Source organism: Myxocyprinus asiaticus, chromosome 8 (genome assembly GCF_019703515.2).
Source record: "Myxocyprinus asiaticus isolate MX2 ecotype Aquarium Trade chromosome 8, UBuf_Myxa_2, whole genome shotgun sequence".
NCBI classification, from domain to species: domain Eukaryota; kingdom Metazoa; phylum Chordata; class Actinopteri; order Cypriniformes; family Catostomidae; genus Myxocyprinus; species Myxocyprinus asiaticus.
The window spans coordinates 39,895,977-39,922,430 of NC_059351.1; the positions used below are offsets into that span (position 1 = coordinate 39,895,977).

General features: G+C 38.4%; 1 protein-coding gene across 2 annotated transcripts in view; it reads right to left on the reverse strand.

The window, feature by feature from the left end:
* The window catches only part of LOC127445364 (regulator of G-protein signaling 12-like), a 116,136-nt gene that overhangs the window by 59,195 nt on the left and 30,487 nt on the right, over positions 1-26,454 (reverse strand). For both annotated transcript variants that reach the window (XM_051705399.1, XM_051705400.1), the window contains exon 3: positions 8,304-8,414. In XM_051705399.1, the coding sequence (XP_051561359.1) occupies positions 8,304-8,414 (111 nt within the window). The remainder of the gene's footprint in view (positions 1-8,303; positions 8,415-26,454) is intronic.

A 26,454-nucleotide genomic window follows, 5' to 3' on the forward strand; every position in this document is an offset into this window, starting at 1 on the left:
TGAGAAACACATCTGATGGAGTAATCACACATGCTCATGGCACTTACCTGATACTGGAGTTTCCATATTGTAAGGAGATGACGGAGAAGAGAACAGTTTCTTTAGTGCAGGGCTCGGCAACCTACGGCATGCATGCCAGCATTAGCATGCTGAGGGGTAATCACTGGCACGCCAGCAACGGCAAGAGAGAACTAGGCTATTTTATTTACAGTGCATCCGGAAAGTATTCACAGCGCTTCACTTTTTCGACATTTTGTTATGTTACAGCCTTATTCCAAAATTGATTAAATTCATTATTTTCCTCAAAATTCTACAAACAATACCCCATAATGACAACGTGAAAGAAGTTTGTTCGAAATCTTTGCAAATTTATTCAAAATAAAAAACGAAATAAATCACATGTACATAAGTATTCACAGCCTTTGCTCAATACTTTGTTGAAGCACTTTTGGCACCAATTACAGCCTCAAGTCTTTTTGAGTATGATGCTACAAGCTTGGCACACCTATTTTTGGGCAGTTTCTCCCATTCTTCTTTGCAGGACCTCTCAAGCTCCATCAGGTTGGATGGGGAGTGTCGGTACACAGCCATTTTCATATCTCTCCATAGATGTTCAATCGGGTTCAAGTCTGGGCTCTGGCTGGGCCACTCAAGGACATTCACAGAGTTGTCCCGTAGCCACTCCTTTGTTATCTTGGCTGTGTGCTTAGGGTCGTTGTCCTGTTGGAAGATGAACCTTCGCCCCAGTCTGAGGTCCAGAGCGCTCTGGAGCACGTTTTCATCAAGGATGTCTCTGTACATTGCTGCATTCATCTTTCCCTCGATCCTGACAAGTCTCCCAGTTCCTGCCACTGAAAAACATCCCCACAGCATGATGCTGCCACCACCATGCTTCACTGTAGGGATGGTATTGGCCAGGTGATGAGCGGTGGCTGGTTTCCTCCAGACATGACGCTTCCCATTCAGGCCAAAGAGTTCAATCTTTGTTTCATCAGACCAGAGAATTTTGTTTCTCATGGTCTGAGAGTCCTTCAGGTGCCTTTTGGCAAACTCCATGCGGGCTGTCATGTGCCTTTTACTGAGGAGTGGCTTCCGTCTGGCCACTCTACCATACAGGCCTGATTGGTGGAATGCTGCACAGATGGTTGTTCTTCTGGAAGGTTTTCCTTTCTCCACAGAGAAACGCTGAAGCTCTGTCAGAGTGACCATCGGGTTCTTGGTCACCTCCCTGACTAAGGCCCTTCTCCCCCGATCGCTCAGTTTGGCCGGGCGGCCAGCTCTAGGAAGAGTCCTGGTGGTTCCAAACTTCTTCCATTTACGGATGATGGAGACCACTGTGCTCATTGGGACCTTCAATGCTGCAGAAATGTTTCTGTACCCTTCCCCAGATCTATGTCTCGATACAATCCTGTCTTGGTGGTCTACAGACAATTCCTTGGACTTCATGGCTTGGTTTGTGCTCTGACATGCACTGTTAACTGTGGGACCTTATATAGACAGGTGTGTGCCTTTCCAAATCATGTCCAATCAACTGAATTTACCACAGGTGGACTCCAATCAAGTTGTAGAAACACCTCAAGGATGATCAGTGGAAACAGGATGCGCCTGAGCTCAATTTTGAGTGTCATGGCAAAGGCTGTGAATACTTATGTACATGTGATTTTTTTCGTTTTTTATTTTGAATAAATTTGCAAAGATTTCAAACAAACTTCTTTCACGTTGTCATTATGGGGTATTGTTTGTAGAATTTTGAGGAAAATAATGAATTTAATCCATTTTGGAATAAGGCTGTAACATAACAAAATGTGGAAAAAGTGAAGCGCTGTGAATACTTTCCGGATGCACTGTATATAAATTCCGCACCTGCATTCCAATCTACAGTACTGTGCAAAAGTTTTACGCACTTAAGATGTTTCACAAAAACATTTGTCTTAAGATGGTTATTTATATCTTCAGCTTTAGTGTGTCAATAGGAAAAATACAATTTAGACTCTCAAACATTACTTTTGCAAATAGAAAAGATTAGAATAGAAGAACAGGGAGCCCTGCAACAGATATCATGACCCCCACAAAGCCCCCCACTGAACATCGTGTCAGTCTGAGATTACATAAAGAGACGGAAGCAATTGAGACAGCCTAAATAGATAGAAGAACTGTGGTGAATTCTCCAAGAAGCTTAATCCTATATGCCAACAACCAAGAAAAACTGTGCCCAGGTGTACCTAGAAGAATTGGGGCTGTTTTAAAGGCAAAGGTGGCCACACCAAATATTGATTTAGCTTTTTTATGTTTACTGGACTTTGTATGAGATTAATTGATAAATGAAAACTATTTATGGCATTATTTTTGAAGACATCCTCACTATGCAACATTTTTCACAAGTGCCTAAAACTTTTGCACAGTACTGTACATCTGGATGTAATCCTTCCCCGTGATCACGCAGCATGTTTTCATGAGCTGAATGGGAGGCTAAACAAAAGTTAAAATGTGACGAGACTGCAGTATACCTTACAGACTCATGCAGCGCATGAAAGCCTTCACTTTCGGTTAATTGCGTGAGTAAACGCGCCTGCTTTGCTTTGTAGAGGCTGCGCGGATGATAGTCTACATTCCGTGTTTCATTTGTTTCTTATTTGCCCTCAGAACAACACATTATGTAATAAGGAAAACACCACTATTAATCCTTGAGATTTCCAACCCAGCATACAGGTACACTCACCTTAAACCACAGTCACACTCAAAATTACATTAAACGATTAAAAGAGAAAACATAAACCCACATCGTGTGGTTTAAAAATCCGAGTCCATTCAAAATATTAATTAAACCTGGAAAAAAAGTTTTAGGATTTTGCAGATGCGATTCACAGAAAAAGGATAAATAGTTGATCGGCTTGTGGTGCGCGAATGGCTTGCATGCGCAGAGCTAGTCTCGTCACACTTAGTGTTTAGCCTCCCATTCAGCTGATGAAAACAAGCTGCGTGAACATGAGGAAGGATTAATTTGGAGTTATCAATTCTGCACGCACAAAATAATATTTTGAGCGTGCAATATGATATTTTTAGAGCACAAAAATGTTCTGTGCGTAAAATTATACTTTGAGTGTGCAGAATTATACTTTGAGCAAACAAAATTTTTTATGCGCTTGCAAGAGGATATTTTGAGCGCACAAAAAGTATTTTGCATGTGCGTGAACTCAGATTGTAAAGCAATGTATCTTCTTGCAAAGATGAATTCACTTTGAGGAAACAAAAATCAATTTTGCACTTGAATGAAGTTTATTTGAATGTGAATTTGCACAGAATTATGAAATTTACATAACTCCACTGTTTTTTGCGTGTGCAAGATCTCACTCGCTCTCTCCTCCTACCAACTCTGCATGAGCTCATAGCTTTGACTGCTTGTTTGCTCAACAAGGTCACAGCATTATAATGTGCCAGAATTTCAGCCAATCATAGATGAAGTGGTAAATTTTGATTGGCTGGCTGGACCACAGATTATACTGCTAATAGAAACAAGAAGAAGAGGAGAAGGGGATAGTTTGTTTTCAAGAAAGGAAATGTGTAACATATTATGACCACATGAAAGCAGCTCTTTTGTTTATGTAACTGTTTTTATTTAACCTTTATTAAATATATTTTTTAGTCTATACACTGCCAATAGGCTTACTAGCAAGCTAACTATCTGACTAGCTCTCTTAATATGGTTCTCTTGGCTAGTATTTGGTTATCTAGGTTACCAAGTTACACTTACATAGCTACTACTTTGGCCATGTTAGCTACCACTTTCAAATGGAATTATATTAATGTAATCTCTCTCATGTGTAAAACACTTTAAGACTAACGTAATAGTATAGTTTTGGGGGAACTAAATTTGACTTCTACCTATCCCAAAGGATATTCTGAGAGATCAGTTTATTAAAATAAATGTGACCAGATTACAGTCCACCATGGATCAGCAACCACTGAACCTTCTTTTTGATATTATTATATTAAATATTATTTTTTATTAATAAACATGTTATTTTGTCCACCTTCTTTAGTGTGTCCTTTCCTATTTTTTCGACAGCTTTGCATAATATAAATATTATAAATATTGCCTAAATTAACATTCTCTTTTTGATAATAAATTCGAAAAGCTGTTTATGTTTGCATTTCAAAGCTGTGGGGTATCTTGAAATGTTCAGTATGCTGTTTTTATGAAGTTAATGCATTCTACCACAATCCTTCTGGCAAAATTGATTAATGAGACAAAATGGAAGAAAAGCAAAAGAGGCTAATTATGCCTCCTGTCATAGATTGAGTAATAGTTTATTTTAAATGTACAGTATATTGAACCTCAATTGTTTGAGACTGCAAAGAGTTGTTAAAAATAGAAAGAAATCCTTAGCATTGCATGATCCCAGGCTACTATATTTTGAAAAACTTACACTACAGTAAGTTAAGCCTTACAGCATTCCTGGTATGTCTATAATCCATGGGGTAAATATCTTTTGTAATGATAACTGCATACAGTATATAAAGTGTGTACTGAACTTGGAGCATTGTGCCTGTTGGCTCTTCTGCTACATTTACACTGAGATGTTCATGTTTGCTGTAGCTACCTCAAATGTCCAATCGCAGAGCGCTTGTAAGCAGCTTCTAATAGCCAATCCTGACGTAGGAGGCAGGACTTGTCGGAATACGGTTGGAAAAGCAAACGAGCAGTCTAAAGTTCCGAGCACACACAGAGGGCATACGAGGAGAGAGAACGAGTGAGATCTTGCACATGCAATATAATTATTAATCTTTGCAAGAATATACATTGCTTTACAATACTGAGTTCAAGCATGTTCAAAATAACTTTTCGTGAGCTCAAAATATCATCTTGTGTGCGCAAAACAGTTTTGTGCACTCAAAATCTCATCTTGTGCACGCAAAACTTTTTTTGTGCTCAAAATGTCATCTTGTGCGTGCAAAACATTTTTGTATGCTCAAAATATCTTGCACATGCAAAATTACTTTTTTGCGCTCAAAATATCAACTTGCATGCTCAAAATATCATCTTGCGCACACAGAACATTTTTGTGCGCTCAAAATATAATTTTGCATGCTCAAAATACAATTTTGCACACACAGAATTTTGGCACATATATAACTCCATAGATTACATCAAGATGTAGATTGGAATGCAGGTGCGAAAAACTTCATATTATAAAATAGCCTGTTGCTTGCATACTTGTGATTACCCCTCTGCATGATTTTGAAAAATGTATGACATTATACAACGATCAGCCACAACATTAAAACCACCTGCCTAATTGTGAAGGTCCCCCTCATGTCACCAAAACGGCGCCAACCTGCATCTTAGAATAGCATTGTGAGATGCTATTCTTCTCACCACAATTGTACAGAGCGGTTATCTGAGTTACCATAGACTTTGTCAGTTCGAACCAGTCTGGCCATTCTCTGTTGACCTCTCTCATCAACAAAGTGTTTCCATCCACAGAACTGCCACTCACTGGATGTTTTTTGTTTTTGGCATCATTCTGAGTAAATTCTAGAGACTGTTGTGTGTGAATATCCCAGGAGATCAGCAGTTACAGAAATACTCAAACCAGCCCATCTGGCACCAACAATCATCCTTGCGATTATCTAATCAGCCAATCGTGTGGCAGCAGTGCAGTGCATAAAATCATGCAGATATGGGTCAGGAGCTTCAGTTAATGTTCACATCAACCATCAGAATGGGCAAAAATGTTATCTCAATGATTTGAGATAATCATCTCAAATCAGCACGGCTGTGATTACTGCGGCCGAATGACAGCCGTGCTGATGTAGGGCCATTCAGCAATCTTGTGTGATATTGCTTTAAAAACTATATCATAACTATATTATTGCCACCACAATCTTTAACACAAAAAGTGTTGTGGATGGTTGCCAGGTTTCTGCTAAGTGGTTGCTAAGGTGTTCTGGGTGGTTAGTGCATTGCTAGTGCAGTTGCTAAGGGATTTGCTAAGTGCTTACTAGGGACTGAAAAAGACCTCCTCAAAGTCCCCCTCCTTCAATATAAGTCAGAAGAAATCTTATTTTCACTCAAAAAAGAAAAAAAGAATCCTCAGCAAAGCCTCAACAAATCAAATCAAATCACTTTTATTGTCACACAACCATATACACAAGTGCATTGGCGTGTGAAATTCTTGGGTGCAGTTCCGATCAACATAGCAGTCATGACAGTGATGAGACATATACCAATTTACGATAACATCAAATTAACACAACACAATTTAAAGTCTAATATACACATGATTACACACAACACAATATACAAATAATAACATACACTGTACAGTATACAATACACACAATATAGATACACATTATTCAATAAAAAAAAAGTATATATAGTATATATAGAATGTACAGTAGGTTGTATTGTACTGTATTGACATTCAGGCTGTCGGTTGATAGTAAGTTGTTAAGAGAGAATATAATGTAATAATAATATAATTTATGACAGTCCGGTGTGAGATATAAGAGTAAGAGTAATAAAGTGCAGTGCTGATGTATTTTGATCGTGGGAGATCAAGAGTTCAAAAGTCTGATTGCTTGGGGGAAGAAGCTATCATGGAGTCGGCTGGTGTGGGTCCTGATGCTGCGATACTGCCTGCTTGATGGTAGCAGTGAGAACAGCCCATGGCTCGGGTGGCTGGAGTCTCTGATGATCCTCCGAGTTTTTTCACACACCACCTGGTATATATGTCCTGGAGGGAGGGAAGCTCACCTCTGATGATGTGTCTGGCAGTTCGCACCACCCTTTGCAGTGCTTTGCAGTTATGGGCTGTGCTATTGTCGTACCAGGCGGAGATGCAGCCAGTCAGGATGCTCTCTACAGTGCAGGTGTAGAACCGTGTGAGGATGTGGCGGTTCATTCCAAACTTCCTCAGCCGTCTCAGGAAGAAGAGGCACTGATGAGCCTTCTTCACAACGACTTCAGTGTGGATGGACCATGTAAGTTCCTCAGTGATGTGGACACCCAGGAACTTGAAGCTGCTGACTCTCTCCACTGGTGCTCCATTGATGGTGATGGGACTGTGTTCTCTGTCTTTTCTTCTGAAGTCCACCACAAGCCCCTTTGTCTTACTGACGTCGAGGAAGAGGTTGTGCTCCTGACACCAGTGTGTCAGAGTGTGCACCTCCTCTCTGTAGGCTGTTTCATCATTGTCAGTGATCAGACCTACCACCGTCGTGTCATCAGCAAACTTAATGATGGCATTAGAGCTATGTGTTGCCACACAGTCATGTGTGTACAAGGAATACAAGAGTGGGCTGAGAACACAGCCCACTCAAGCTGCATGATTTAAGATATCACACATATTTGAAACACAAACAGTGCAAGAAGAATATTGGGGCTTAGGGTCAGGTCGCTTAAATTCATGGGACCAGCTAGAAATTTTATATGGGTAGTTCCCTGGACTCAATGATTAAGCTATACCATAAATGACCATGGTGAGAAGGTCCATAAAGGACCCCACTCCCATAATGACGACCCTGCTTAGGGTTAAAAATAAAAATAAGATAAAAAACCATAAGGGTTTGCGTGCACAACTAATGATTGCTACACCCCTTGGTAGTGGATACGTTATTAATGGATTTTAACTACACATTGATGCTCATTCAAAATAAGCTAATGTTCTAAATTAAGCCTCTAAGAACACAAATCAAAATGTATTAAAGCATAATATCCACTAGCATACGGGGTATCAAAGGCCAGACTGAGATGTGACGTGCTGTCAGTCTTTTTGTGCCCCTGAGCTCCTCCATCTGAAAATGACACTGTCCATGATTTGCCGTCTCCTCCGTTGCCATGGCAATTTGCCGTCACCAGACTTGTGTGCGCATCACATGACACGCGAATGCACTCTCTCTCTTTGACTGCTTGGTCTAAAATTAAACTCGTGTGTGAGTGTGACCAGAGCCGTTAATACACTGGAATACCCTTACTGCAGCATTGACTCTACAGGCGCACGGCAGCCATCATTTTGTAAATAAGCCCCCAAGAGTGCACGATCTCCAGAGAGTTGATTGTTTTTATATGTTTGTTTTTTAGCGTGTCTGCATGTCTTTACCCTGAAGAAATGCGTAGGTCACTCATTCTTTATGTAATCATTCCCACTCCTCTGAGTGATACGATCAAAATGCTGGGAAGTTTTATATGTTGGAGAGAGAGAGACTGGACAGACACTGAAGGACTGGAATGTTAGGACACATTCCTAACGACAGGAAGCGTAGGAAAATGTGAGATGTGAAGTATTGGGGAAAATTACCTCAAGGTCATCGAGTGAACGAGCCATGCTGAGGTGCTTGGTACGTCCGAAAGATCGTCGGCCAGAGGAACACCGAGGAAAGCCCATAGTGATGCCTTTGAATCTTCCACTCTAGAGAGACAGAGAAAGACATTAATGACACATATCCTACAACAGAATATCTTTCTATAGTGGTTAACCGATTTAGGATTTTCATTGGCCAATGCTGATGCTGATATCTAGAGAGCTGGGCGGAGAATGGCAGATTTAATACTGATATACCAACATGTACACACAGTAAATTGACATGTTGCAGCCAAATATTCTTGTACCATGACACTTACCTTATTTTGCAGAGTCACTGACTTGTGCGAACAGTCTCAGAGACACGGGTTCTGGTCCCGTGGAAACCAGAAAGTAATCATATTCACATCATCAATGATGAGCGAGATTTGAGGGGTGTATTTTGCCTCTAAGATTACATTTCCACATACTTCACTGACAATGTTTAGGGTTGGGGTTTGGGATATGACATATGGTTAACATAATATGCATTCCTGTTAACTGCATTACATCATTTACTGCTAAAAAAAACTCACATTTGTTGCCACTCTGTGGACATTTCACCCAGAATATGGAGCTCACATGTGCTAGTATGTTCAGCAACACTTCCAGCTTTGGCCACTGGAGGCAATGGTTTAATTTTTTTTTTTTTTTTTACCACAGACCAATTTAAGTAGCAGAACTTTCTACTATCTGTGAATATGTTAATGCCAAATTCACAGTGAGATCAATCTAGATATACATATACTGTATTGCGAGGCCGAAAAGTCTGAGACTACATTGAAATCTGGGATTTTTGAAATTCTCTCCCAGATAATGCTGTTTATTATACAGGGGACCTTGTAACTACGTTACGAAAATATTAATTTTATTATATAATTATATTTTATTCGTTTTTCATCATTTTGGCTTTTTAAAAATGAACAAATCCATGTAATGCATCAATAAATATGATATTATATTGCATATATTATATTTTTTTACATGTTTACTGTTAATATGAATAATTTGTACTATTTACTGTTTATATTGATTTGTTAAACACGTTCTATAAAACAGTACTGTCTATTTTAAAAAACCGGCTGTTCTGTAAAGAGCGTCTGTAAATGAGCGCATGCTAACAAAAGAGAACTCAAATGGCTTTACCTCATTCGTGCTATGCACGTTTACAATTAAATGTTTATTTTGCTGTTTTTGATTAACAACTGATTGTAAAGAACAAAAAGGATATTAAGAGAGACATTAAATGACAGAGACATTATTAAATGACAAACTGATTGCATGAATCTCATCTTTGGACACACACGGAATGAGTCAAAACAAACAACATGCAGCGAAAGGATCTCAGTGCTAAACTTCTTTACAACTATACCACACAATCATTGGTAATGTGGTGAGTGAAATCTGAACATTTACCAGCCAGTGGCTATCATAAACATTTTTAATCGTACAGCACAAAATTTGGTTGCAAATGCGAGTGATTTCCTCTCATTGTGGTAGAAGGTTGCCACAAAGAGAAAAAGATTGATCTTGGGATTTAAGAATCAATATAGAGATCGTTCAAATTAACATTACAATGCATTGGAAAATCTATATTTTTACCCAGTCCTAATAGAAAGGTTATGCTGTAAAACGTAAATTATAAAAAAATAAAAACCTTTTTTTAGAATAATTATTTCAATAACTAACACTATTTCACCATTTCTTCAATAATCAAATGTAAGCAAATTTTTTACATTGACCATGTTAACTATGTTAACTCCACTGACTTCTATTGTGTTTATACTGAGCCACTGATCCCCTAACCCTGTACTTACCCCTAAAACTAACCCTCACATATCCCTTTCAGCATTTTTGGATTTTAATTAAATCATTATTTAGTATGTTTATTATGCCATTTTACATGTGAGGAGTGGGGAATTTTGGATGATCCTCAAAATGCAGGCAATTTTAGGTTTACTGTTCTTGTGGGTACATTTGGTGCCAACAATGTAGTCAAAGCCTGACCCACACACACACACAAGACAAGAGTCTGGTGGTCAGGCTGAATCTCAGCACATAATCATATCATGGTGTCCATCTACCTGCCTTTTGGGAATCATATGTGGTAAGCGTTTTGTCTCCCTCTCTCTTTTCATGAAGGACGCAAGTTTTCTCATCCACTCCATGGGTGGCATACATAGCGGAGCCAGTACACAACTCTCCTCAGAGGGGAGTCTAGTGATAGCGCAGGACCACATGAACCTGAGCTTCAGAGAGGACATAGAGTTTGCTCATACCCTCTGAGAAATATAGTGTGTGTTTGTTTGTTTGTGTATGTGTAAAGATTAACTGAATACAGGATATCATTTATGTTCCTTTATTAACTAAAGTGGTCTTTTGGTGAGCACATTCCAAGACCAATGGGATTGCAATTTAAAGATGTACAAATTTGGGGAGTCACGTGGCGCGACGTGTGGTCGGATGTGTTAACGGCGAGCTCTGCGCAATTTGCTAGTTTTATTACTATTTGTGTCATAAACTGGTGAGATGCGATACACCCTAATTCTTTACTGTTTTATGAAGACAATATGTCAAAAAATTCCAAATCCTCAGGCTCTGGAGATTTTAAAAGACACTTATGTGCTCAAGCTGATACCCCAGACAGGGCTGCAGACCATGGACTCAGTTTGGACGGTGCGGTGGGAGAGATTCAGCATCAACTGGTGAGCATGTCGGCAATGCTGGCGAAGGTCATTGCAGACTTGGAGGATCTTGCTGAAATACGTCGATCGATTACCACCATGGAGACGAAATTCACTGAGTTGGTTACAAGAATGGGGGACGTCGAGAATGGATCGATTATCTGGAGTGATCGGAGAGGGAATTAGCTGCTAATCCTCTAGCGACCAAGACAGACTTGCAACACATTTGGGAAAAACTGGAGGATTTGGAGAATCGTAATCGACGAAACAATGTCCGAATTGTTGGAATTCCTGAGCATGAGGAAGGCCGAGATATGATAAAATTCCTAGACAGGCTTTCCGAGTCTGCTCGACATAACAGGCCATAAGCTGGAAATTGAGCGAGCTCACAGAGTTCCGGCGCGGAGATCCGCTGAGGGAGACAGGCCCCAATCAATTCTGGCCAAATTTCTGAGATCATCCAATAAAGATCTCATGTTACGCAAGGCGAGGAGTAAAGGAAAGCTTTCTTGGAAGAACCAAAGCATTTTCTTGTTCCCAAACTTTGCGAATTCTACAAGAGAGAAACGTGAACGATTCAGAGAATGCAAGAATCTCTTACATCAACAGAAGGACGCTTTTGCTCTGATGTTTCCGGCCAAACTGAGAATAGATACTAAGGATGGCCGTAGAGAATTTACATGCCCACAGCATGCATTGTCCTTCATAAAGACAATGGAGTGAGTAAGCCATTTGGCGATTTTCATGTTGCTGCCTAGTGAGCCTGACCCACTGAATATACACTTGACTGTCCGAGGAAGCTGGGTGCCTTTTTCGTTTCTTTTTGTGTTGGTTCCTCCTAGCAGCTGGAGTTTGTTTTGTGTAAAATAATTTCTTCGGGACAGCTTGTGAATGAACCTATACGTTTTTTTGTGTTTATTCCGCTTATTGGCTGGAGTTTGTTTTATAGACTCTTTTTTGCTGTGTAATTCTGTCTCACAAAATTTGTATAGAAGCACAGACTTGAGCAATCCGATGGCAAAGTTATCACAGGGACTCTCGTAGGCGTACGTGGACTGTTTGTGTTTAGAGGGATGGACGCCAGTTGGCGCTGTTGCACGCAGGGTTAATGCGCACATTTTTCTTTTTTCTGTTTGTTTGGTTCGGGGGGAAGTTCTGGGTTTGATTGTTACACTAATGTTGGAATGTGGTCTTTATAATCTTGTCTGACACGCAATCTATTTTTTCTAATATGTCAAATGTTAATGTGAGTGGATTATCTCTCTCCACGTGGAATGTGAATGGGCTGGGGCACTCCATAAAAAGAAGGAAGGTTATTTCTTTTCTTAGATGTAAGAAATATGATATAGTGTTTCTTCAAGAAATGTATCTTTCCCCACAGGAAGCTGAAAAATTTGGGAAGATATGGGGTGGGCATGTTTTCTTTAGTGCTGGCTCGAGTAAGAGCAGGGGAGTCATTACACTGATAAGTAAACATCTACAATTCAAATGTCTCAAACAGATTAAAGATAAATTAGGAAGGGTCATTATTGTTTTAGCAGAAATTCAGGGGCAAAGGTTGATTTTGGCTAATATTTACGCACCTAACGCTGATGATCAGGGCTTTTTTATAGATCTTGAAGGGATGTTGCAAGCCACTGGCACCCCTTATGATATAACATTGGGAGGAGAGACTTTAATCTTTTGATGGACTCAGTCCTTGATCATAGTGAAGCAAGTGTATAAGCCCCCTAGAGCATCATTGACGCTACACAGGATGTGTAAAAATCATGGTCTTACAGATATTTGGAGACTTTTGAACCCATCTGGTAGGGACTATACATTTTTTTCATCAGTCCATAAGATTTATTCTAGAATAGTTTATATATATATATATATATATATATATATATATATATATATATATATATATATATAGTCCCTCATTTCATCTGTTTGTTGATTGTTCAATTGGAAACATTTTAGTCTCAGATCACGCCCTAGTGAGTTTAGAGGTGTTGCTACAAATGGAGAAAAGGAAATCATATAGTTGGTGCTTTGATGTATCCCTTTTGCTAAATCCTGAATTCCAACAAATGCTAAAGGCTGAAATCAATGTCTATATGGAGACCAACCAGACCTCAGTATCCTCTGTGGGCATGGCTTGGGAGGCATTTAAGGTGGTTCTTAGGGGTCGTATCATACAGTATGCCTCATTCATCAAAAAAATCCAAAGCAAAAGAACTTGTGGTGTTGGAAGGGAATATTAAAAGTGCAGAGGCAGAGCAGAGGCGCCGAATGTCGTCTGATGGCCTCAGAGAATTGACCCAATTGAAATACAGATATAATACTATTTTGTCACGGAAGGTGGAGCTTTGGCTATTCAGGGCAAGACAGTCATATTTTGAGTCGGGGGACAAAGCAGGGAAGCTTTTGGCTAAATACATAAAACAGAAAGAGTCTTTTTCTACCATTCCCTCTGTGAAATCTGCTGGTGGCAAAAGCTGGTTATTTTTTGTATTTTTTGTGTGTATTCTATTTGTGACCACAGGGGTGTTCGTTGGGTGGGGTTGGTGATTGGGGAGGGGTAATAGTGGGGGTTAAATGTTAAATGTTGACTCAATGTTTATATGTTGTGTTTTTCTTTGTTATATGTTTGAGTCAATAAAAAAATGTTAATAAAATTTTTTTTTTTTAAAAAGTGAATATGGTCAATATAAAATATATGTCTATTGGTCACCTAGACTGCAGAATCTTAATTATTTCTTATGTTTGTTTAAAATTTTTCCAATATCCTGTTTTAAAAAATCCAATTCAAGGCTTTTATTTTCAATGTGGTCTCAGACTTTGGAACCCACTGTATACTATTTATTTATATCAATGACATTGTCCATTGGAAAACCCATATCTGTTTTTATTTAAAATAAAATTCTAGCATATTCATGGCTTTGGTGACACCAGAACGTGGTTCTGGTGGCACCAAACAGAATTGCATAAAAATAAAAAAGTAATAAAATTTTTTTTTTTTAAATGGTGGTTGCCCATGCAAACCTCACTGCCACAATGTTGGAGTTGGCTGACAATTTCCCATGATTTTGCATGTCTCTATGCTTTTATTGTGCTTAGATATGCCAGGGGCCCCCATGCGGCCCCAGAATTCCCTAAGGGCCTCTGACATATCATGTGCCACATCATGTGTTAATGATCAAAAGAACCCACCCCCAAGTCCCTATGATATTCTGGTCCCTAAAGGCTCCTGTAAATCTATGAGATTATTTTGCCAGTTTTATCACCCGCCAGGCAAAAACCTGATCACATAGAGAAATAATAGCACACCTCTCCTCAATAAGCCACATGCTTTGAGGTAACAAACACCATTCATACAAATTCTGCTCCTGACATGAATGGTGCACAAAACAGGTTTGAAAAATCCCTAGCTCAAAGTATGAGCAATAGTAATAATAATGCCTGCCTTGCCAACCACCATGAGTGTTTCCAAACAGGTTTCTCAAACACTCCCCCGTCTTCCATTGTTCAAAATCAGGTAGTTTCAAACTTATGCCACCAGTTGAGCCAGAAGCTGACATGTCAGACCACTCAATCAAACATATCAATATTTTGAAAGCGCCACAGAGTCACAAAAGGGAATTCATTAAGAATAAAATGCCCCCGCAAAAACGGCATTTATTTACAGATGTCACTGTATGGGCTGGTTTAGTGCCTGATTCACTAAAGACATTATGCAGATCAGACAACAGCGCAGCCGCACCATCAAAAACTGTGTTGAATGTAATTGCCAATTTTGCGGGTCAGTTCTGAGCGCTATAAAGCCAAGAATGCAGCAGACCACCACAATTTGGCTCACTTGACCAGAACTGTACAGCATTGCTCCACTACTGTGATCCAGCCTCCTGTAAATAAAATTCAGTTTACCTCTTGCTTTCCTTGGGCGTTAATAGCACAATTGCAGCAAGCAAACAGCACAGAGTTCTGTGAATAAAGCTCATTCTATATTGAGGGTAATTTTCATAGAAAGAAGGTGTATTTGCACAGAAACTAATGACAATGACTACATTTAAATATTAAAGAGGCTGCACTATTTTAGCGTTATTTAAACTAGGTGGTTAATCTGGGGTTAATAAAAAAGATGGCCCTTTGGCCCGGGCCAGTGAAATGTCACTTGCCCCCATCGGGCCAATGCTGCGTTGTCACTAAATCTTACATTTATTGATGCTGTAAAAGTTTTTATATATATTATATCTATCCTGGCTAAAATAGAAGAGGTTTTGTCGAAATTGCGAGAATGACTTGGAAGCATCATTAACAATAGGTTGAAAATGACAAACCAATTAGAAATGTTTTGCATATTAAGCCACTTTAGTTCCTTTATTTATTATTTTCTTTTGTGTAAAGAAAACTAAACATTTAATGGAAAATATATATATCATATTTAAATGATTTATGGCACATATTCATACAAAAATACACTGCTAAAAATAAAATTGATCATTTTATTTTTTTGTGTGAACTTGCCAACAAATAAATAATTAAATAAATAATCTTTACCATTGAGCCCTGTTAGTGAATAAAACTAAAAATAAAATTGCGCTGAAATTCCATGTGCAGAAGTGGTGCAACTCTTTAATGTAAATTCACCCCACAGTGTTACCCTCTTTAGTAAGCTGTTCTATGAATGGTTTGCTTATAGTTGTCTCTTCATATTAAACTTCGAAAGGAAAAAGTATTCATTAAAAAATCTTTAAAACAAATTAATTAAATAAACTGATAATAGCTTGATGACATGATGGCATGCTGTTATGTGCTCAGAGAAAGTCCAAGAGTAGTGTTAACAAAGCACAGTAGGACGAATACACAGTAGTGGAGAGACTAGTTGTCCAACAGCCAGGCAAAGAGGCAAAGAGACAAAGAGCAAACAGAAGAGAGGGATAATTTTTATAGGCTAAAGTTTAGAGGCTGATTGAGCAGATGACAAGGGCAGTGTAATCAAATGGTCTTCTGTGTTGCCTAGATACGCAGAGAACTGTGTGTTCAGCCTCATCATTATGACATCAAGAGCTCGCAAACATATGCACGCACATACAAACATGCCAACACAAGTGTCTACACGCATATGGGGGCACTACAGATATGCACATATGTGTTCTCTTTTTATGCCAACAAGAAAGTACATTTACATAATGTCTCTCTCTCTCTCTCAACCACACACAATATACATGAATTTCAGTTCAAGCACAGAAGACACTGTGATCATATACACACTCACATGATGTGCAAACCATAAAAGGAAGCTTTAGAGGATCAGAGGAGAGGACAAATGATCTGTGCTATGGAGACAGATAAACATAGGCCCCTAAAAATAAAAGCCATATTAGTTAAGAATTGTAAAGTAAAATTAATGTAAATCTCTATAAGGACTTAAAAGAATAGTTCACCCAAAAAATTAAAATTAAAATTCTGTTGTCATTTACTTGCCTGTCCAAACATGTAGACTTTTTTCTTCCATTAAACACAAAATAGATTTTTTTTTTCCTTTTTGGGTGAACTTTCCCTTTTAATCTCTTGAGAAAAAAAATCACTAAAAACAAAAAAAATCACTAAAAATTCAAGGAAAACATGAGGGTTCAAAAGTTGCAGTGTAGTGAGCGATCTAGCATTCTGCATCCAGTCTGGGTGTCACTAGAAACACAATCAACCATGTTACTGAGGAATGGGTGATTTTAAACATGAGTGATCACCTCTTGATCGCCACAGCGGTTTCCATGGCGATAGAGCACCATAGATTTGCAGACTAATCTTAAGGAAATACCGTGGACTAAACAGCCTTTCTTGGGTGATGCTTGTAGGCAATCTCTGAAAAGAAGCATGTAGCTACAACATGGGTATCGGAGGACACATAACACTAAGCATTCCAGATTTTAGAGGAATTAATCCATTGCAGACTTGTGTATAGTACTTCAGAGTTGAAAGCTCAGAGATAAAAGTGGATTTGTATTTGATGTTTTAAGGTTTAATTATATCTGAATAATAAAGGAAAAGAAAACAGAAAGAAACATGAGGCTCATATGACTTAGCTTACATGAGCATAGCCTAAAGCTCTGAATCAGTTTTAGATTGCAAAGGAGTGAACTGTACATAGTTGGTCAAAATCCGTCATCCAGGGTCCAAAATTAATATTCGCGAAGCACCAAATGAGAGTAAAGAATGGCTTTGTCCAGTAAATTTATTGGGAACTGTAAATTAATACATGGTTAAATCATTTTGTGAGAACGATATTCTAACTCTCACTGATGTAAGTGATATGCCTGATTCAAATCATAGACATACAAACCATCTACTGGAGAAAACATCTCTCACAACTTGTGCATCTTTAAACAACTTTTTTCTCAGAGGAAATATTATGTAATACAGAGTCCCTTAGAGAACAGGGAGGGAATTTTATTCTGAAATTGTTTTGCATTCTCTCACAAAAAGTTTTCCATTACCTTTTAATAGTTTGTGCTCCCTCACAATAAGTTTACGTTGCAATCATTTTGAGTTTCCTCGCAATATCTTTATCCATCCCATACAAAAATTAAGCATTACTTTTACTACTAGTTCTACTACAGTAAGCATAATTGAAATATGGTTTTTGTAGGGAAATTTGTGGTTACTATAGTTTACTATGTGGTTACAATAGGTTACTATAATTTGTAGTTACTATGGTGTCTTACAAATACGATAGTTCACTTATGGTTACTGTGGTAAAACCATGGTTAATTTTCATAAGGGATAAATTAAGCTATTGCAAGGAAACCCAAAATAATTGTGTGGAAACACAAAACTATTGCAAAGGAATGTAAAACTTATTGTAATGGTACACAAATTATTGTGAGGAAACGCATAACTAATACAATTTCCTCTAAATGTCCTCCAAGTGGCTCCCGTAACTATCAGAATTTTATCTAGGATACCTAAAGTTTTTGTTTTTCTCCAGAACACATGTATACCACATGACTCTTTGCATTAAGCCATCTAAATTAATAAATGAGGAACAAAATCACGATGTGACTTCATTTTTTTTTTCTTTTTTTTTTTTTGTGAGAGGTGCAGTTTCACATGAGTGATAGAGACAGGCTAATCTCAAGTATGATAAAGTGCCACAAAGAACAGTGGTTTTTGTCACACATTAACTAGACAAAACAGCTAAATAATCCCATTATCATAGGGACAATTTATACATACATACATACAGTGGCGATTTCTCAGGGCCCTGAGAACATGCCTAATAAATAAATATTTTCTCATCGACCTTATGTATTTTCAGTCGCTTTCCACTCCTAATTAATCTACAAACGAATAGCAAAAAACAAAAAAATGTATCCAATCAGAATGTATTCCTCGATGCTTACAAGCAAAGTGTGACCACTGTTTCACAAATTGCATGCCCGAAGCCATGCTCCTTAGCCGAAGCAGCAAGTGAATCTGAGCTCCACCCCATCAGGCCTTCAGAACTTCCACAGAATCCCCCAACAGTGTAAGTGAACAGGCATCTAAAGTCAGATTGTCAGATTCATCAGCCAATCAGATTGATTTATTTGTTCTTGTGGGTGTGGTCTTTAGGATATGTCCCAGTCCAAGCCTTCTAGCTGGCCTTGAGTGACGCAATCACGCTTTAAGTGATGTATGTAATTTGAAAGCAAAGAGCACGAGATCTTGCTGATGAGTCGGCTGTCATCACTGCTGGTATTGTTGTTGAGAAAGAGATCCTTATGGATTTAAAAACCTAAGATGTTCTGCATGATCGTGTGATTGATTAATTAAACAGGAAAAGAGGACTGATTTTCACTTCAAGCAAACTGGTAAGTGCTTTTTGCATTGTTACAGCAACATCAGGAGTTTTCTAAGTGTAAATTAGGCTACTTGAGCATTCAGTGTCGGATCAAGTTTTGAAAAGTAAACGTGTACCCTGATGAAACAAAATTTATTGCAAGCAAAATTTAAATTGTAAATATTATTAGAGAGCTTTTTCTTGGTACACCTCCTTGGTTCTGGCTTTCGTGCGTGGACGTGTTTTTAAAATGTCAATTGGTATTATTAGTTGACTTCCACTAATGTATGATGGGCATACGGCGTCTTATTCATTGTGAAACTGTGTTTTCTTAATGGCATGAATCGCACTGAAGGCGTAGACTTAAAATGCACGGGCCGCATGCTTGTGGAGGAATAGCGGCCAGTCTGGCCATTCTCTGTTTACCTCTCTCATCAACAAAGCATTTACCTCCACGGAAATGCCGCTCACTGGATGTTTTTTGTGTGAAAATCCCAGTAGATCAGCAGTTACAGAAATACTCAAACCAGCCCATCTGGCACCAACAATCATGCCACGGTCCAAATCACTGAGATCACATTTCTCCCCATTCTGATGGTTGATGTGAACATTAACTGAAGCTCCTGACCCATATCTGCATGATTTTATGCACTGCACTGCTGCCACACGATTGGCTGATTAGATAATCGCATGGATGATTGTTGGTGCCTGATGGGCTGGTTTGAGTATTTCTGTAACTGCTGATCTCCTGGGATTTTCACATACAACATTCTCTAGAATTTACTCAGAATGGTGCCAAAAACAAAAAAACATCCAATGAGCGGCAGTTCTACAGATGGAAATGCCTTGTTGATGAGAGAGGTCAACAGAGAATAGCCAGACTGGTTCGAACTAACAAAGTCTACGGTAACTCAGATAACCGCTCTGTACAATTGTGGTGAGAAGAATATCATCTCAGAATGCTATTCTGAGATGCGGGTTGGCACTGTTTTGGCAGCACGAGGAGGACATACACAATTTTAGGCAGCTGGTTTTAATGTAGTGGCTGATCAGTGTATATATATATATATATATATATATATATATATATATATATATATATATATATATATATATATATATATATTAATAATTCAAAATTACAGTTTCATGGCCATTAAATATTTATGGTTGATAACTTTTCTCACTAAGCCACTATTGACAGGTGTGGCAAAAAGTAAATTCTGGACCCTGCCTTCACCCGCTAAAACAAAAAAGTGTGATAGTCATGAACCCTGATTAACATGGATTGTGTTAAACACAGATACTGCAAGGTCTCTAAGTACCAGATTTTTCTTTACCTCTTTTTGTAAGTCAAATGACCAACTGATTTCTTTGCTCTGCACTGTATGTTCTTTACACGTTCTCTATATCGCTCCTCTTAAGGTGCACTTGTGTTTTTGGGTTGAGATAATATCATGGATTCCTGTGGGGAGCAGGGATGTACTGTGTGCTGCAAGGAGCTCTTAGACTTATCAGGGAGGAGCTATCTTTGAGGAGCTTTCTTTCCTGTTTACTTCATCCAAGAGGAGGAGATGACAAACTATACCAAGACATGTCACTATAAACAAATCATCTATCCATTTATCTGTGTTATATCCCCATCTTAGGCCCTCTGTCCATCTGAGTCCAAAACTCTGTCCCTCTCTGCAGGACTGTAAATCCTTAAAGATGCCACATTCTTGAAGTAAAGCTGCTCAGTGTCCTGCAAAAGACATCTATCACAATATAATACATTACAAACAAAAACAAAACAAAAAATTCTTAAATGACATTTTTGGTCTTTTTGTCTTATTTTTCAGTAAAAATATCTTAACATTCTTAAAACAAGATACATTTACTTGAGAACCAAATTTGCAGAAGATATTGAAACTTGTTTACAGAAAATATTTCTTGAATTAAGTCTATGTTTCTGACCCCACTGTCAAATTTTTCTTCTTCTTTCTTGTTTTAAGAAAGCTCATTGCAAATAAAAATGTTTCTTGTTAACTGCATAAATTAAAAAAATTAAAAAAGCAAAAAAAAAAAAAAATCTATTTGCAAATGCGGCAAGAAAAATGAACTTAATTCAAGATCTGAAAATCAGTTTAATATCTTCTGCAATTTTGCTTCTCGACTTAAGTAAATTTATTTTGTTTAATGATGTTTTATTTTTGCAGTGTATTAGACTGTGTCCTACTGTATACATGACACTGAGCAGCTTTGCTTCAAGCATGTGCTGTCTTTAAGGATTTACAGTCCTAGAGAGAGGGAAGATAACAACCCAGTGAAAGCAAATAACTTTATATACACTCACACTGTAAACATCTGAATACTCTATAATGAAACACAACTCTAAAGGATGTTTAGTGCTACAATATACCTACAGTCCTGATTCAGATGAAAGTGTGATCTTTGACATGACAACTTTTCTGTACTGCGCTCCTCAGGTCTCGACATGACTTCAGTGGAATTCAACATACACAACACTCACAGCTCTGGTTCTGCACATACTTCGCACACAGCGTAGGTGGGTAGTTGGCAAATAATGTCCATGATTTATTTTTATTTTTTTACATCAAGATTTTACATTAGAATTTATGTTAATGAATAAGAGAAAGCATATATTTTAGGTGCTGCAACACTGTGACCATTTATTTAAGTAACCACAATTTTGATAACCTTTTTGCAATTAATTTCATCCCTGACAAATTGATTTTCAAAACTACAAATATTCCATGTAGTCATAAAACTGCATTTAGAATTAGTAAATAAACAGAAACTGATGTTTAAAATAGTTTTAGATGAAGTTTAGCATGTCACACTGCACTGTGGTCATGGCTTGACATTTCATGTTAATATAAATAACTGAAGTACAAACAGACAAGCAAATTTAGCTTCTCTAAACCATATAACTAAAAAAAATAAAATCATTCTAAAATTCAAAGATGTGCATTGTTTCTGAAACAAAATTGATAATTATTAAGATTAACCTTTATAGGCCATAAAATCTTTGATGGGAATGAAAATGAGACTGTGAGGGTTAGAATTACTCTCTTCAATGGGTTGTACACAGATGCTTAAATAATATTTTATATATATATATATATATATATATATATATATATATATATATATATATATATATATACATACATACAGGTGCATCTCAATAAATTAGAATGTCATGGAAAAGTTCATTTATTTCAGTAATTCAACTCAAATTGTGAAACTCGTGTATTAAATAAATTCAATGCACACAGACTGAAGTAGTTTAAGTCTTTGATTCTTTTAATTGTGATGATTTTGGCTCACATTTAACAAAAACCCACCAATTCACTATCTCAAAAAATTAGAATATGGTGACATGCCAATCAGCTAATCAACTCAAAACACCTGCAAAGGTTTCCTGAGCCTTCAAAATGGTCTCAGTTTGGTTCACTAGGCTACACAATCGTGGGGAAGACTGCTGATCTGACAGTTGTCCAGAAGACAATCATTGACACCCTTCACAAGGAGGGTAAGCCACAAACATTCATTGCCAAAGAAGCTGGCTGTTCACAGAGTGCTGTATCCAAGCATGTTAACAGAAAGTTGAGTGGAAGGAAAAAGTGTGGAAGAAAAAAATGCACAACCAACCAAGAGAACCGCAGCCTTATGATTGTCAAGCAAAATCGATTCAAGAATTTGGGTGAACTTCACAAGGAATGGACTGAGGCTGGGGTCAAGGCATCAAGAGCCACCACACACAGACATGTCAAGGAATTTGGCTACAGTTGTCATATTCCTCTTGTTAAGCCACTCCTGAACCATAGACAACGTTAGAGGCGTCTTACCTGGGCTAAGGAGAAGAAGAACTGGACTGTTGCCCAGTGTTCCAAAGTCCTCTTTTCAGATGAGAGCAAGTTTTGTATTTCATTTAGAAACCAAGGTCCTAGAGTCTGGAGGAAGGGTGGAGAAGCTCATAGCCCAAGTTGCTTGAAGTCCAGTGTTAAGTTTCCACAGTCTGTGATGATTTGGGGTGCAATGTCATCTGCTGGTGCTGGTCCATTGTGTTTTTTGAAAACCAAAGTCACTGCACCCGTTTACCAAGAAATTTTGGAGCACTTCATGCTTCCTTCTGCTGACCAGCTTTTTAAAGATGCTGATTTCATTTTCCAGCAGGATTTGGCACCTGCCCACACTGCCAAAAGCTGGTTAAATGACCATGGTGTTGGTGTGCTTGACTGGCCAGCAAACTCACCAGACCTGAACCCCATAGAGAATCTATGGGGTATTGTCAAGAGGAAAATGAGAAACAAGAGACCAAAAAATGCAGATGAGCTGAAGGCCACTGTCAAAGAAACCTGGGCTTCCATACCACCTCAGCAGTGCCACAAACTGATCACCTCCATGCCACGCTGAATTGAGGCAGTAATTAAAGCAAAAGGAGCCCCTACCAAGTACTGAGTACATATACAGTAAATGAACATACTTTCCAGAAGGCCAACAATTCACTAAAAATGTTTTTTTTTTATTGGTCTTATGATGTATTCTAATTTTTTGAGATAGTGAATTGGTGGGTTTTTGTTAAACGTGAGCCAAAATCATCACAATTAAAAGAACCAAAGACTTAAACTACCTCAGTCTGTGTGCATTGAATTTATTTAATACACGAGTTTCACAATTTGAGTTGAATTACTGAAATAAATGAACTTTTCCACGACATTCTAATTTATTGAGATGCACCTGTATATATATATATATATATATATATATATATATTAGTTCAGCAGATGAAGAAAAAAAGAAAATCTTTCCAAAACTTCAGAACACTAAAAACTCCACACGAGATCAAATTAGATGGGATCTAAGACCTTCATACAGCTTCATACAGTGCATGCCACTGAAGAGACTGTAAGTCTAACCCTCACAGCCTAGTTTTCATTCTGTTAAAAATAAAATATGGCACTACTCAATAAGGTCTTTTCTGTCTAAATGCAACATTTAGTCTATCTGTAAACTGAATCTCATACAGTAGAACAACACCACCTATTGGTGAGTAAGGAAACAAGTTTTATGTTTTGTCTATCCCTTTCATGACCTCGCACAACAGAGAGAGTTTAGACTAGAATAATGAAATCATCACTGTTAACAGATCTCTGTCCTTTGAGATTATGTAACTAATGCAAGTTACAGAAGATAATTTTGACTTCAATAGCAGTTGCCATCTTTAATTAACATAATTTATTACCCTTATTAGGGTTGACTGTCCACTATCAAAACTCATGCTCCCATGATACCTCACACCCCTGCTTCAGTCATGGCTGCCACAACCTGTGAGAGATGAGATATGGTCGCTCTGTCAACAGCATCAACCTTGAATGCTCCCTGATGATATACAGAGACTTGGAGATATAGAAATCACCTTAGCAAAACATTTAGCTTATAATAAAGCAATTTTTAAATTATTATTATGCATGAAATTCTAACAACCTCAAATTAAATGCTTGAAATTGACTTTGTAAAAATGTATTTCTCACATCACAGTACTATTTAAAATAAACTACTAAAGGCAAAAAGGTGTTTAAAAATGACTCCAAAATTATCATGAACAGCACCAGCAAAGAAACATGACTAATTTATAAGGAAAACACCAAGCCTAAATCCAGATAAACCAACAAGCAGAGAATGGACTGAGAAACAAGCACACTGTTAAAGTAATGAACAGAGACCCCTGTTGCCTTACATGCATTTACTGTGTTTTGTTGGTCCTGGAGCTATTGTCATAGCACAGATGAAGCAGATAACAATAACAATGCTATTAAGGGAAATCCAAACAATCATGTCTGTCTTGTTGCTTTGTGGACATAATTGTTGGCTCCTTTGGAGGTGTTTTAGACTTTATTTGTTTCCTGATATTTTGATGGTATTTCTAAACTGTAGATGTAGTCTGGTTCAAATAGCACTGTATAGAAGCATTATTGCTACAAGATGATGCCGCGGATGGCAGCCTCGGTGTGGAGCTCTCCAATTCTTTTGTTGTTTTTGTTTGTTTGTCCTGTGTTTAGTAATTTTTTTCCAATCAGTTTTACCAGGGACGAACTGCTGAACATTTGGCAGCACATACCAGACAATGTTTTCCCAGTTTTTGACTATTCAGACGTTTTGCTGGTCATTTTAGTCAGAGGCGCAGCTGTGTTGTTCAAGCGCGCTATGAGACGGAAGTGAGGGAAGCGAGCCGGCGTGCTGGTCAAGCTCCGTCAGCACGGCTTTCGAACAGCGCTGCAAAGAATTCATCTAGCGAATCTCCACTCTCTTTCTACCAAAACGGATGAACTACATCTCCTCACCTGTACAAACAAGGACTTTTCAAACTCTGCTGCCTTGTGCTTCACAGAAACCTGGTTGAGTGAAGCCATTCCAGACAGCGTGCTATATCTGCCGGGCTTTCAGCTGTTCAGAGCGGATCGCAATGCAGAGTTAACGGGGGAAACGAGTGGTGGTGGAACATGCTTTTACATCAATGAAAGTTGGTGTACAGATGCCTTTCTACTTGCCGCAGGAATTTTCCTCGTTTATTCTGGTGAGTGTTTATATTCCTCCACAAGCATGTGTAAGTGCAGTGCTGCAACAGCTGGCTGATCTACAGACTCACTTATTATTATTCTCTTTGATTTAAACAGAGCCAATCTCACCCATGAACTGCCAAAATACAGACAGCACATGACATGCCCCACCAGAGATAGAAATATACTGGATCACTGCTACACAACATTAAAGGACGCATATCACTCTGTCCCTAGAGCAGATCTGGGACTCTCTGATCACTGTCTGGTTCATCTTCTTCCGACTTACAGGAAGAAACTTTACTACAGGTTTAACTGATTTAAGACTGTAAAAAGATGGACCAACGAAGCAGAGCTGGAACTACAAGCCTGCTTTGACTGCACTGATTGGAGTGTTTTCGAAGCTGCAGACACCAATCTGAATAAGCTCACAGATACGGTGACATCATATATCAGTATCTGTGAGGATATGTGCATTCCTACTAGGACTTATTTAACGTTCAACAATGACAAACCATGGTTTACAGCAAAACTCAGGCAGCTTCATCAGGCCAAAGAGGATGCTTACAGAAGTGGGGTTAAAATCTTGTACAATCAGGAAAGAAACACACTGACAAAAGAGATTAGAGTGGCTAAAAGAAGCTACTCTGAGAAGCTAAAAACAACCCTGCATCAGTGTGGAGAGGCCTGAAAGACATTACTAACTGCAAGACACCATCCCCCAACATTTTAAAGAATCAACAACTGGCTGACGACCTGAATGTGTTTTACTGTAGATTTGAAAAGCCCAGTGTCACACCCCACACCCGCTCTGACCTTCACTTCACACAAACATCAACACCTCCTGCAACCACAATCCTCCCCCTCCTGCTACTCAACCTACAATTAAGATCTGTGAAGATGTGTGCCAGGTCTTCCGGAAACAAAAGACAAGGAAAGCACAGAGCCCAGATAGTGTTTCACCCACTTGTTTAAAATCCTATGCTGACCAGTAGCCCCCATCTTCACACAGATCTTCAACAGATCACTGGAGCAGTGTGAAGTTCCCTGCT